The sequence below is a fragment of the Dipodomys spectabilis genome, unplaced genomic scaffold, assembly GCF_019054845.1.
Source record: "Dipodomys spectabilis isolate Male_0828 unplaced genomic scaffold, ASM1905484v1 ptg000002l, whole genome shotgun sequence".
NCBI lineage: Eukaryota > Metazoa > Chordata > Mammalia > Rodentia > Heteromyidae > Dipodomys > Dipodomys spectabilis.
Window position 1 is genome coordinate 15,469,067 of NW_024870679.1, and position 14,187 is coordinate 15,483,253.

The 14,187-nt window shown below is 41.6% G+C and overlaps 1 protein-coding gene across 3 annotated transcripts; it reads left to right on the forward strand.

Annotated features, from left to right (window-relative positions):
* The first annotated feature begins 2,078 nt into the window (after positions 1 to 2,078).
* Dnttip2 (deoxynucleotidyltransferase terminal interacting protein 2) lies at positions 2,079 to 12,269 on the forward strand. Of its 3 annotated transcripts, none has more exons than XM_042679409.1 (8): positions 2,079 to 2,208; positions 2,992 to 3,624; positions 3,733 to 4,550; positions 7,587 to 7,722; positions 9,387 to 9,482; positions 10,373 to 10,537; positions 11,345 to 11,454; positions 12,110 to 12,269. In XM_042679409.1, exons 1-8 carry the CDS (start codon positions 2,137 to 2,139, stop codon positions 12,201 to 12,203), a joined length of 2,124 nt encoding a protein of 707 aa, XP_042535343.1. In that variant the 5' UTR covers positions 2,079 to 2,136; the 3' UTR covers positions 12,204 to 12,269. The 3 variants fall into 3 exon arrangements, with proteins under 3 accessions (XP_042535343.1, XP_042535352.1, XP_042535336.1); XM_042679418.1 differs by having other exon boundaries at positions 2,992 to 3,618; positions 3,727 to 4,550; XM_042679402.1 differs by having other exon boundaries at positions 2,992 to 4,550.
* The last annotated feature ends 1,918 nt before the right edge of the window (positions 12,270 to 14,187 follow it).

Below are 14,187 nucleotides of genomic sequence, written 5' to 3' on the forward strand. Positions count from 1 at the left end.
TCTGTAGCTAGAGTGCCAGCCTTAAAGTACAAAAACTCAGGGGAGGGGTTGGGAAGGTGGCTCAGTGGTAGAGCTCTTGCCTTGCATGCATGAGGCCCTGGGTTCGATTCCTCAGCACCACATAAGCAAAAAGAAAAAAAGCCGGAAGTGGCGCTGTGGCTCAAGTGGTAGAGTGCTAGCCTTGAGCTGAAGAGCTGAGGGACAGCACCCAGGCCAAGAGTTCAGGCCCCACGACTGGACCAAAAAAAAAAAAAACTCGGGGGATGCCTAGGTCCTAAGTTCAGGCCCTCGGACGAACACGCACGCACGCACATCCTTAGAATACATATTTAGATTTAAGAAAACTGGACATGATTTTTTAAATTGAGCTTCAAAATATACTAACAGTAAGAAGACAACCCCCAAAATGGTAGACATTTTTGTAAATTATATCTGGTTAGCTCTTATATCCAAAATATGTAGACATTTTACAATTTAAGATTATCCAATAAAAATAGACAAGAAATTAAAGCAGCCTCTTCTTCAAAGACATTGGAATAGACAATAAGAACACTAAAAGGTATTCGATATCATTAGTCATCAGGGGGAGATACAAATTAAATCACTAAAACAGAGTTTTAACAACAACCAACAATACCAAACATAGGTGAGGATGTTCAAAAAGCAGAACTCATTGGGCACCGGTGGCTCACGCCTGTAATCCTAGCTTTTCAGGAGGCTGAGGATCACGGTTCAAAGCCAGCCCAGACTGCCAGAGAAACTTAATCTCAAATAAACCACTAAAAAACCAGAAGTGGTGCTGTGGCTCGTGGTAGAGTGCTTACCCTGAGCTGAAGAGTGCAGGGACAGCACCCAGACCCAGAGTTCAAGCCCCATGACCGAACAAAAAAAAAAAAAACAACCTCTCATAATGCTGGTGGAATGTAAATGTACAATCACTATGAAAAAAATACACTTGCATTTCTTACAAAGCAAAATATGTACAATTAGCCATCTAACTCAACAATTCCATTCCCAAAGATTTTTTTTCAAGAGAATAGATGCAAGAATCGTGAGCGTTTGTAGCAGCTTTACTCATCGTACTTGGGGACAACTCACTTATCAACAGGTGAATGGACAAAAGAGTTATATAGTTTTACAACAGGAAGTGGAGCTGTGGCTCAAAGTGGTAGAGCACTGGCCTCGAGCGAAAAAGCTCAGGGACAGAGTCCAGGCTCTGACTCCAAGCCTCAGGACAGAAATTAAGAATACCACTCAACAAGAAAAAAAAAAAAATGGCCTATTAGTACACACAGTAACATTTCTGGTGAATCTCAGAAACTTCCTAACTGGAAGAAGCCAAACACGGCAGCACATGCTGTGTCATGTGAGAGATTTTTTTTTTTTAATAAAACAGGTTATTAATCTACTATTGTATCTGAGTGTTGGAGGTCTGTGGCGTCCGTACTGCAAGCTCGCCGGGGTGTGTTCGACGGCTGCTCGCCTGCTTGCACGTTCCCATGTCCAGTGGCGGATAGGGCTGGGTTCCACACCGGGGTCCATCCCAAGGCCTCCAGGCCAGAAGCCTCCTGGTTCCTTGACACTTGGGACTTGCCAAAGACAGCTCATGAAGGAGAAAGCAAGAGGCAAGCCAGCCTTCGTTAAACGTCAGCTAGAAAGGGAAATGGGCCCTTTTTGCGACATTGTTTTCGTTGTAATGACTAAATACAGCTCACCTTTAAGGGACCTGAAGGCCAGGAGATGGGATCAAGCTCCATAAGTCGTCGAAAGCCTTTTCACTGTTATACCAAATTATGGGGGCTGAATGGAAAGGGATAATTGGAGCGTTGTGGGGTCTTGCTGTTTTGTTTTTTTCGGTTTGCAAAAGCCGAGGACAGAGGCCCTTGACAATCTGGGGTCCACGTCGGTCTCGCCTCCCACCACGCGGAAGCCAGCCCGACATCCGGGAACTGGAGCGCTGCCTCCTCCTCCTCCTCCACCACCCTGGCCGCGGTGGGCGTGGCAAAGCCAGGCCCGAGATTCTCACGGGCTCCGAGATCTGCTCGGGAAACCCCTGCGGGGCTCATCTCTGACGCACTTCCGGAGCGCGGGCGCAGGGAATCCGGCGGCGGCTGCCTGGGATCCGGGAGCAGAGGCATGGTCCTCACCAGGTCTTCCCGGCGTGAGGCCGGGGTTTCAGGCCCTTCGGCCGGAGGATCCCGACAGAAGGTAGGAGCTCTTGCCTCCCCCGAGTTTCTTGCCCTCTGTAGACCGGCCCTGAGGCCAGCGGGGCGGCAGCAGAGCCGGCGGTGAAGGAACGCGTGGACCGGGCGGGATCAGGCCTGGCTGGACCAGGCCGTAGCCTGTGCAGGGAACTTTACTCCTCCGTGCTGGGTACGGAAGAGAAGCGCAATGATGCCCAAGTGACCAGACCCCCCCTAGTGCAGGCGCACTGTGGACACCCTGCCACGCAAGATGACTTCCGGCCGCCACGCCTGGGCCCACGGCTGGAAGCCGCTGGCGGCGGCCTCACATCCACTTGTTAACGTTGTGTGGGGGCGGCTCTCTGCCTCAGTGGCCCTAGCCTGCTGTAGTGCCGTTCCCCGCGTTACACGATAAAGGGTCTCCGGAATGAAAATGAATGTGGCTTTGATTTACTGCTTTTTGTTTTGTTAGTGCCCTGTTAACTGCTTATGAGGGACTGCCTCATTTGCTTTGTTTAACTCAACCTTTTCTTTGAGGGGGAGAGGGTCGGGGTCGGTCGTGGGGGCTTGAACTCGGTCTGGGCGCTGCCCCTCAGCTCTTCAGCTCAAGGTTAGCACTCTACCACTTGAGCCACAGCGCCACTTCCGGCATTTTCAGGTGGCTAATTAGGGATAAGAGTCTCACGAACTTTCCTGCCCGGGCTAGTTTTGAACCAGGGTCCTCAGATCTCAGCTTCCTTAGTAGCTAGGATTACAGGCGTGTACCCGGTTTAACCCAGCCTTAATTAGTGTCTTCTTTGGCTTGTAGAGTTCTGCTGCTGAAGAAATTCAAGCACATGCAAAAAGAAGGAAGGAACCTAGTTATGATGGCCTTACTGCTGAGGTTACAAAGAGCGCTGGGAAACAAAGTTCATCTAACAGAAACAGGCAGAACAAAACTTCAGGCTTACAGACAGAGGTCATTGAATTGTCTACAGATGGAGAGACCTCTGAAGCCGAATCCAATTGTTCTTCTGTGTTTGAGGTCCAGGAGCCCATTGTAAGAATAACTAGGAGAAGGCAGATCATAATTGCATCTTCTCCAGGTTCCAGTGTTAGAAAGAGAAAGAAAATAGCTTCAATAAAAGTGCCTCTTACTGAAGAAATAGTCTCCGACACAGAGTCTCCTGCTTCATCTACTTCTAGTATAGTGCCTTCCACAGAAATAAGGGCTAAATCTAGAATAGATCCAAGCCAAGAAGCACATACAGGAGCTGTATCTGATGCTGAGTCATCATGCTCAGATATTTTATTCTCTGGAAATATACCAAGAACAGCAATCAAGAATATGCAGAGAAACTTACAGGTACAAATAGAGAAGAAAGATACTAAGACTGTATCCCAAAGTGAAAAACAAATCATGGATACATCTATGAGTTCAGAGGATCTAGATACCAAGAATACCTCTCAGTTATCAACAAGAACACTTTCTCAGATAAATAAGCCGATTGTCTGTAATGAAACAGAAGAAAAACAGGCCAATGTTGTCTCTCTTAAAGAAATAAAGAATTTGAATGAAGCGGACATAGTAGTGATAGATGATGAAAAAGAAATTAACAAGAAAATTTCTCAGATGAAGAACCTTTCTAATCTTCAGAAAACTAGCCTTCAGCAGTTAAGTTCTCAAATGCATTCATCCCCCTCAAAAAACAAAACCATAGTAAAGCCCTCCAATCAGAACTGTGAGGCTATAATGAAATCATTAGCTCAAAAATTTGCAGTTGTGGAAGTGGACAGATGGAATGAAGGAAAAAAAGGCAACATAAAAGGAAGTGACTTGACCACATTCAGTGATCTTGGTGGTAGTGATAAAGATGAAGAGGTTATAGGTGTAGATGGTGGTGGTGCTGGTAAAGAGGATGAGTTGACAATTGTAGATGTCAGTGAAGACAAGAATAGCAAAGGGGATGTAGATTTTGAATGTGATACCACATTGTGTAACTCTGAGCTAAACACGTCTCCGGATATTGGGGATTCTGTTTTACTAGTTCTCAGCAGTGATGAAAGCCAGCAATCTGAAAGCAGTGACAATGAAGAGGACACTCTGTGTTTTGTTGATAATTGTGACCAAAAGGAGTCACCGAGTGGAGACTCAAAAAACTTGTCTTGTGATAATGCCTTGTTCGTAATTGACACGACTCCTGGGTTAAGTGCTGATAAAAAGTTTTACTTGGAAGAAGAAGAGAAGGCAAGTGAGATTGCTACTGAGGAAGAAAAAGAAGAGCAGGAAGAAGATGAAGGCAGTGAAGAATCATCAGATAGTGATAAAAATAAAGATGATGAATTTAGTGATGAAGACGATTTATTAAATAACACAAAGTCTAAACTGTAAGTTTCATCTTTTTTTGGAGGGGGTAGGGGGGATCCGGTCGTGCGGCCTGAACTCTGGGCCTGGGCGCTGTCCCTCAGCTCTTCAGTTCAAGGCGAGTGCACTACCGCTTGAGCCACAGCGCCACTTCTGGTTTTCTACTGGTTTATTGGAGATAAAGAGTCTTATTCCTGCTGGGGCTGGCTTTGAACCGTGATCCTCAGATCTCAGCTTCTTGAATGGCTAGATTACAGGCATGAGCCACTGGTGCCCAGCTTATCCCCTTTCTTTTTAAAAGCAAATTGGAGGGCTAAGAGCAAGGCTCGTAACAAGTGCAAGTCATGAGTTCAGATCTAGTACTGCCAGAAAAAAAAAAAAACTGGACAGAGAAGCCTTCTTGCATGAAGAGCATTGAGCTACACCCACCCACCTGCCCTCGCAAACATACACCAAAGTAAGTTTTTGTTGTTTGGGTTTTTTTTTTTTTTTTTGGTCTGGTCGCGGGGCCTGAACTCTGGGCCTGAGCGCTGTCCCTCAGCTCTTCAGCTCAAGGGTAGCACTCTACCACTTGAGCCACAGCGCCATTTCTGGCTTTTTTCTTTTTTGCTTATGTGGTGCTGAGGAATCGAACCCAGGGCCTCATGCATGCAAGGCAAGAGCTCTACCACTGAGCCACCTTCCCAGCCCCAAAGTAAGTTTTTGATGTATTTGTCAAGTGGCGGATTTAACATGAAAATAGGATATAGTAGAAAAAAATGAGAAGCAAGAAAGTTGCTCCCTTGGCTCTGTTACGGAAGAGCAGTTCTACTTAACCTTCTACCCTCACTCTTTGGGGATTTGGTCATGGGGCTTGAATTCTGGACCTGGGTGCTGTCCAGCTCTTCAGCTCAAGGCTAGTGCTCTACCACTTGAGCCACAGCGCCACTCAAAACTTAACTTTTAACAGCCAATCCCTCTCATGTCCAAATGTACATTTCAGAATCACTGCGATGGCACTGCAATAGAGTGATTTCAGTTACCAGTAAAGGCTGGTTATGCTTTCAACTATTCAGTTTACATGAATAAAAAGGGAAATAAGTGATTTTAAGTCTTGAGTGTCCTTGCTTATTTAAAAAAAACAATCCCTTTGAAGCAAGGATCAGTGGTTCGTGTCTGTAATCCTTGCTACCCTGGAGACAGATCCAAGGATCATGGTTCAAAGCCAGCCTGGGCAGGAAAGTCCATGAGACTTTTCCATTAAGCCACAAACAGCCAGAAGTGTGGGTATGGGAGGGAAAAACTGGGAGAGAGTGAGATAGTGACACTGCCCAAAAAGAAATGTATTCTTTATCTGACTTACGTATCTGCAACCCCTCTGTACATCACCTTTAAAATAAAATTTTTTAAGCCAGAAGTAGAACTAAAGCTTAAGGGGTAGAGTGCTAACCTTAAGCACAAAAGCTCAGGGACAGTGCCCAGGCTGAGAGTTTAAGCCCCGAGAATGGAATTTAAGGGAAAAAAATTGCTTTGGGCCAGGCACTACAATTCATCCCTGCAATCTTAGCTACTCAGGAAGCTGAGAGTGAGGATTATGGTTCAAAGCCAGCCCTGCAGAAATGTCTATTAGACTCTTTTTTTTTTTGCCTTGAGCAGGGAAAGATCCCAAGCCCTAGGACTAGCGAAAAAGGAAAAAAAATCCCTTTGATTATATAAAGATAAATTCTTATCACATAAATTTAGTGGTAGTCTAGACTTTCCAAGTTTCATAACTTGGAAAGTGTTATCTTTCCAAGAACTTATCTTTCTTACTTGTTTTAGAGGTAAAGATGAACCTATAGATGAATTTGAACTGATGTGCCAGGTACACTCCCTGTTAGCAACCCCTCTCCACCCTTTTTCTTTTTTGACTGGTTTTAAGGTTTGAACCCAAGGCCTCATGCTCTGGTTCAGCTTTCATGCACTTAGCTGGCGCCCTACACTTGAGACACGCCTGTAGTCTGGCTTTTTTTTCTAGCTAATTGGAGATGGAGTCTCAATGTCTTTGCTGCCTGGTCTGGCTTCAGACAAATCCTCCAGGTCTCAGCTTCTTGAGAAGCTAGAATTACAGGTCAAATCTCCTATGAAATCTACTGCATATTATATGGCCTAATGTTTTAGAAGATCTGAGGATCACACTTAGAAATCAGCCTGGACAGGAAAAAAATCCCTGTGAGCCAGGCACCGCTGGCTCACGCCTATAATCCTAGCTACTCAGGAGGCTGAGATCTGAGGATCATGGTTCAAAGCCAGCCCAGGCAGGAAAGACCATGAGACTTTTATCTCCAATAAACCACTAGAAAACTGGAACTAGTTCTGTGGCTCAAGCAGTAGAGCGCTCACCTTGAGCTGAAGAGCTGAGGGACAGTGCCCAGGCCCAGAGTTCAAGCCCCACGACCGACAAAAAAAAAATCCCTGTGAGATTTTTATCTCCAATTAACTACTCAAAAACTGGAAGTGACACTGTGTTTAAGTGGTAGAACACTAGCCTTGAGCACAAAGAGTCTCAGGGACAGTGCCCAGTCCCTGAGTTCAAGCCCACAACCAACCAAGAAAAAAATCTGAGGAATAGGTTTGGATGAGTTCCCAATAAGTATTTTTGTTTACTTGTTTAGGTCATTATATATCCTAGAGTTTCTTCTAAATGCATGTACTGACTTAAGATATATATTTACCCAGTTTTTCAGTAACTTCAAAAATAAGTATCTTTTTTTTTGTCATTGACAGTGAAGAGCTGAACAAGTAATTTTTCTTATTTTAGGTGCCAGTTCTCAGCTTTTAATTGGGACACTGTTGCTGAGCTTTTTTCTCTGTCTGCCTGCCTGCCTTTTTTTTGTAGTTAATTGGAGATGAGTCTCATGGACTTTCCTGCCCAGGCTGGTTCAAACCACAATCCTCAGATCTCAGCCTCCTGAGTAGCAGGACTTACAAGAGTGAGCTACCTGTGCCTGGTGTGATTTTTTTTTCTTTCTTTCTGTAATGCAGTCTTGTTTCTATTTTGATTTTTTTACTTGATATTTAAGTGATCATTTCTCTTTCAGTCTGAAGTTGACAAGTAGCAGCATAGATCCTGGACTAAGTATCAAGCAAATGGGTGGTTTGTATATTAATTTCAATGCAGACAAACTACAGTCCAAGAAAACTCTAACACAGATCAAAGAGAAAAAGAAAAATGAGGTAAGTTATATGAAGTGTCTTTTCTTTAGAAATGGTTAGTCCTTTGATAAAAGATTCATTTTCCTATAGTAAACCACATTAGCCTAATGTTTTTGTTTTTATTTGTCCATCTCACTTGAACAGTCGCTTTTTTAAAGAATGAATTTATCTATGAGAAATTACATCTGAAAAATTAACTCAAGATCAGGATTTCTAGCCGGGTGCTGGTGGCTCATGCTTGTAATCCTAGCTACACAGGAAGCTGAGATCTGAGGATCATGGTTCAAAGCCAGCTCGGGCAGGAAAGTCCATGAGACTCTTATCTCCAGTAAACCACTAGAAAACCGGAAGTGGGTGCTATGGCTCAAGTGGTAGAGTTCTCCCCTTGAGCAGAAGAGCGCAGGAACAGCGCTTAAGCCCAGAGTTCAAGCCCCACCCCCGAAAAAAAAAAAAAGATCATTTCTTTTCTTGTACCCCCTAGTGATGATCCAAGGTACTCTTTTTTCTTGCTATATTTTCAGAACTTGTTCTGTACTCTTGAAATCTGAAAGCTTTAAGTGCCTTCCTCTTCCACCTAAAAAAAAAAATATGTATGTGCAAATAGCAATAAAATTTTACATATAGGCTATGTGTAGTGGCTCATAAATGTAGTTAGTCTCAGCTGTTCAGGAGGGTAGCAATTCAAGCCCAGATTATACAAAAAGTTAGACTCCATGTAATCAGTAAGCTGAGTATGGTGGTGCATGCCTATCATTTCTACTGTTTGAGAAGCATAAATAGGGTCATGGTCCAGGTAGGCTTTATGGGATAAAAACATAAATATGTGGGTATTACTAGCAAAAAGGGGCAGGGTTGTGGCTCAAGTGGTAGACTACCTGCCTAGCAAAAGGGAAGAGGAGGCCCTAAGTTCAAACACCAGTAGTGAAAAAAAAATGGATGGACAGATAGATAGATAGATAGATAAATAGATAGATAGATAGATAGATAGATAGATAGATAGATAGATAGATAGATAGATAGATAGATAGATAGATAGATAGATACTTGTTAGAGTAATCTTAATTTTTAGTTATGGCCAGTATCTTCTCCTTTCTCCCAGATAAACATTTTTTTTTTTTATTGTTATTGTAAAAGTCATGTACAGAAGGGTTAGTTACTAAGTCTTTTTGGACATTGTCATCTCTTCCCTCAACTTTGTCAGATCTGTATTTTCTAGTCTTGATGACTTCAGACTTTAGGATCCAGGTAACCATTTGTGCATTTAGAAGTGCATTTCTTCCCTGCCTAAACTAGCCATTTCTGTATTCTCTGCCAGTTACTGACACCAAAGTCTTTCCCTTGTGCAGTCAGTCACCCAGCTTTGGAAATGCCTTCTCCTTTTTTTGAGCCACTACACCTTTAATTCTCATCAAGTCTATTCCAGTAATCTCTTTATGGGTCTTGCTTTTGTTTTCTTTTTTTTTCTCCTCCATGCTTCTCAGTTTCTCTCTAAAAACAAATTTGACATCATATTCTGCCTAATTCCTTCCTGGAACCACTGTACTGATAGCAGTTTTGTAAGATATAAATGACTGTTGCCAAAAAAAAAAATGCAACCATCAAGAAACTGATCAACCAATCTGACCATACAAAATGTAAAAACATAAATGGGAAATTATATAAAACCCAATTTTATATCTTTATAGCTTCTGCAGAAGGCTATTATTACACCTGATTTTGAACAAAAACATTGTGTTGCACCATATAGAGAATCAAAGCATCAACTTCAAAAAAAACGGAGGGTAAGTACAATGACTTCTACTATCTAAATTTATATGAGCTTGGATATCTATTTTCAGATTGTACACCAACTACATCTGTGTATTGATTTATCTATAAATACTATTACAGATTGCTCCAGGCTATAGTCCCATCAACACAGGTAGGCTGGATTTTCACGTTTTTGTGACACTGAGCTACATTCCTAGCTCTACAAATCGTAGCCTTTTAATAATATACCTTGAAAGCAGTGATAGCCCCTGTATAGGCTTCACTGTCCACAGTGCCAGTAGGTGCTAATAGTGCTAGTAGACTGACAACTGTGAGAAGTGCCAAGTTATCGAGGGCACTTGGAGGCATTTGAAGATGGTACCTTAGTACCTAGTACCATTGATGTGTATAGCACCCTGGTGCACGGTTAGCCAGCCATTCAGTAATTTATGAATGAAACAAGATAAATTATTGGCTGTGAGTTTTCAAACGAGTAAGTTTTTGTTTGAAAAATAATAACTTCTAGGTTGAAGAGACATCTAAGTAACTGAATAAAAATGTTAATACTTTTGCATATAAGCTCCTGGAATAAAAATATCTTTGTAAATTATCTGTACTATGGGCCATTATTAACAATAAAAATTCAGCCTTGTTATTTTCTCAGCAAGTTTTCAGTTCCAGTGCAATACAAAATAGATTTTAAGGATTCATTTATGAAAACTGATAATGCTATATCATTGTTATTATCAATGCTATTATCAAAGAAATTTTTGTTTAATTCCTTTGATAAATATGATTTTAGAGCTGTAACTCTAAAGTAACTTTTTAATTCATGAAGCATTCTGTGTAATTTTTGAGGAAATGAATTACATGTACTTTTTAAATTATTGAAATTAGAATGTTTTTGAAATCTGAATTTCAGAAAGAGCGACAAAAAACAGCAGGTGATGGCTGGTTTGGTATGAAGGCTCCAGAACTAACAGAGGAACTGAAAAATGACCTCAAAGCACTGAAGATGAGAGCAAGCATGGACCCAAAAAGATTTTATAAGAAAAATGATAGAGACGGCTTCCCTAAGTACTTCCAGGTATGAAGCAAGCAGAAGAGTGGCTGTGTTCTTTGGGTTTTCCTTTGGAAAGCAGCATAGTGATCTGTTTAATGTTAAAACAGATCAGTTTAGGAAGTGGCACTGTGGCTCAAGCGGTAGAGCGCTCACCTTGAGCTGAAGAGCTGAGGGATAGCGCCCTACCCCAGAGTTCAAGCCCCACGACCAACCAAAAAAAAACAAAAAACAGATAAGTTTATATATGTATACCGGACCTAAATGACCAAAACACAGTTCAGAGAGATCAATCTTGTAGTGGGTTGTCAATACAGAGTGACAGGGTTAAGCCAGGCACCGATGGCTCATGTCTGTGATCCTAGCTACTCAGAAGGCTGACATTTGATAAATACAGCTCAAAGCCAGCTCAGGCATGAAAGTTTGTGAGACTCTTTTATCTCCAATTAACCATCAAAAATCCAAGCTGGGTGCTGGTGAATCATGCCTGTAATCTGAGGATTGTGCCCATCCTTAGCAGGAAAGTCTATGAGCCTCTTCTCTCCAGGTAATCACAGCAAAAGCCAGAAGAGGCACTGGCTCAAGTGGTAGAGTGCTAGTCTTAAGTTCAGGAGCCCAGGGACAGTGCCTAGGCCCTGAGTTCAAGCCTTACTACCAGCTCACACATACAAAAAAAAAAAAAAAATGACAAAACAAATTCTGGCAAATGTAGTTAGCTTGTGTGTTCTGTTCCTATCTGTATTATTCCTTTCTACATTATGAGAATTAAACTGAAATATGGAGGCAACTTGTCATTCAGATATTGCATGACTTACCTCAGTCGACTGTTCACAGATTGGAACCATTGTTGACAATCCAGCTGATTTCTACCACTCAAGAATTCCCAAGAAGCAAAGGAAAAGAACTATTGTGGAAGAACTGCTGGCTGATTCTGAGTTCAGAAGGTAATGGAATTTATATTTCATTTTACAGTGGGTACTTTTTCTTTGAAATATGCGTAAATACAAATTTTCAGGATAAAAATAGTGAATTATTTGTTTAAAACTCATTATACATTGATATGAATATATAGTTTGATCAAAACAAAAGTAATATACTACCAATCTCTCTAGTGTCTGCCACAGTTAGGGCAAGTAGAGCCTCACCTGTCTCTGCAGGCAGCCTGGGGGAAACAGCACTGCACATGCAGCAGAGGATCAAGGGAGACAGGCAGCCGTGCCTAGGGTTCTTAAGAAAATTGTCTTGAAAGGCTCTTGTCTACTATCACACATTACAAACGATTGGTCTACAATGTTTTGTAAGGTTCTAAGAAACATATCATCACTGTGTTTTTGTAAACTGTTTTGCTATGTCCTTCTTACATTTTGCACTCCAACATTTACATCCCTATTTAACATCACCTGGTAAGTGAGTCTTTAAATCACTAGGAAGACAAGGAAGAACTGCCTTGTCCACTGTTCTATCCTTAGCTCCTGCCACAGGTCCTCCCAACACATGATGGCAACGTAGGGAAAACATTTAGAACCCCTAAGGGTATGTGAATTTCTAATGTCTATTGTACTGTGCTGTAAAACACCAACATACAATCTTTCTTTTCAGATACAACCGAAGGAAGTACTCTGAGATCATGGCTGAAAAAGCAGCAAGTGCAGCAGGCAAAAGATTCCGAAAGAAGAAGAAATTTCGCAATTAAGATTCATCAAGCAAAATACAATATTGGACATTTCTCTTTATTTGCTAAATATATTTTTAAAACTAACACATCACGTAATTTAATACAGATGCTGTTTGTATAGGGATTTATTTGGAAATAAGCCCTGTATTATAGTCTTGGACAAAAAAATTTTTGATAGTACTGGAGATTAGACACAGGGTCTTGCTTACACAAGGCAAGTACAAAGCAATCACTCATTTGCTTATTTATTTTTATTGGCTTATAATAATTGTACAGAGGGGATTTCATTACTATGTCTCCACACAATTACACTATATGACCATCAGTCTTTCCCCCTCTATCATTCCCTGCCCCCCTTAAGAAACAGTATCTCCCAACAAGTTTCCTTGTTTCATACAAAGCACTTTTAAAACAATCAACATGACTACATTCAGAGCCGAGAGGGAACAGACAATATGAAGACAGAGGTACCAATCTTTTTATCCCATTTTAGTCACTTGGTGTTTTCAGATCCAGTGAGTTGTTTTAGCCAGGTAACCTGAAAACTCTCTAACATGAGGGTTATAGCAAGATAATGGAAGGCTGTGCGTTGCTTACCCCTGTGACCTCCAAAATTGGCAATTGTATGATTTTTTTCTCTGATGTAGGAATTGATTCTAGAGCATTTATGCAATGGGCTTTTAGTAACTATTCCTCCTTTTCTTTGTTACTGTGTAACCATCTTGAACTGTACTAGTCATAAAGAGTTCCTAGTCTGAACACTCTGGCCTTCTGGCTTAATCTGGTCTTTTTAACAAAGTTCTTGTAAGCCTACTTTTAATGAGTAACAAAGAAGGCCCAGGGTTTATTTCCCTTGCTGTGGTCCCTACCTGTTTCAAACCACTGAAAGGATGAGCCAGAATTAATTCTTCCTTTTAGGGTTTTTATCTAATATTTTGTCACAGTCACAGAAATATTCCTTAAACCATCATCCTAGTTGGATGTGAAATGTTATCACATGGCTGTGAATTGGAAGACTATTTTAAACAGGCAATTCAATAAGATTGAGTATAACTTAATTTTAAATATCAAATATACAAGTAACCTATTAAGAGAATTGAAGAAAAGATTTCAACAAAAGATGGTTTCACTAAGCAAAGGTAACCAAAAAACACTAAGATAGATATGAAGAAAAAGTAACATGAATGCTGCTGCTTTTTAGAACATTTAACAGTTCTCCCCTATATTAGTCTACAAATAACATGATTCTAGTGGACACTTGCTAAGTGTTGAATCAGACTAGCTATGAGTAATATGTGGAAATTGTGGATTTACTCAGACATCCACCTTTCTAGCTTCCTATCCAGCTTAATGCTTACTAGTTATATATCTTTGGTGTGTTTGATATTTGAGATGTTCTTGCAGGACAAAAACTGGTCCTCCCAGCTCATGAGTGGGTGGGTGCATATGGTCACACCATCTCACATAGCTGTGCCTCCTGGGACTGCTGTTAAGTATTCCAATTATTAGTAAAATTGAATAACAGGCAAGGAAAACGTTCTTTTAGAAAAGGTAATGAGGAGGCTGGGAAGGTGGCTCAGTGGTAGAGTGCTTGCCTTGCATGCATGATGCCCTGGGTTCGATTCCTCAGCACCACATAAGCAAAAAGAAAAAAAGCCGGAAGTGGCGCTGTGGCTCAAGTGGTAGAGCGCTAGCCTTGAGCTGAAGAGCTGAGGGACAGCGCCCAGGCCCAGAGTTCAGGCCCCACGACTGGACACAAAACAAAACAATACAGAAAAGGTAATGAGGGGCTGAGAATGTGGCTTAGTGGTAGAGTGCTTGCCTAGCATGCATGAAGCCCTAGGTCCAATTCCTTAGTAGCACATAAACAAAATGCTGAAAGTTGTGCTTTGGCTCAAGTGGAAGAGTGCTAGCCTTGAGCAAAAGGAATTCAGGGACAATGCCCGGGGCCCTAAGTTTTAAAACAGCAAATTCAAGAGTTCAGACATTAACAGAATATAGA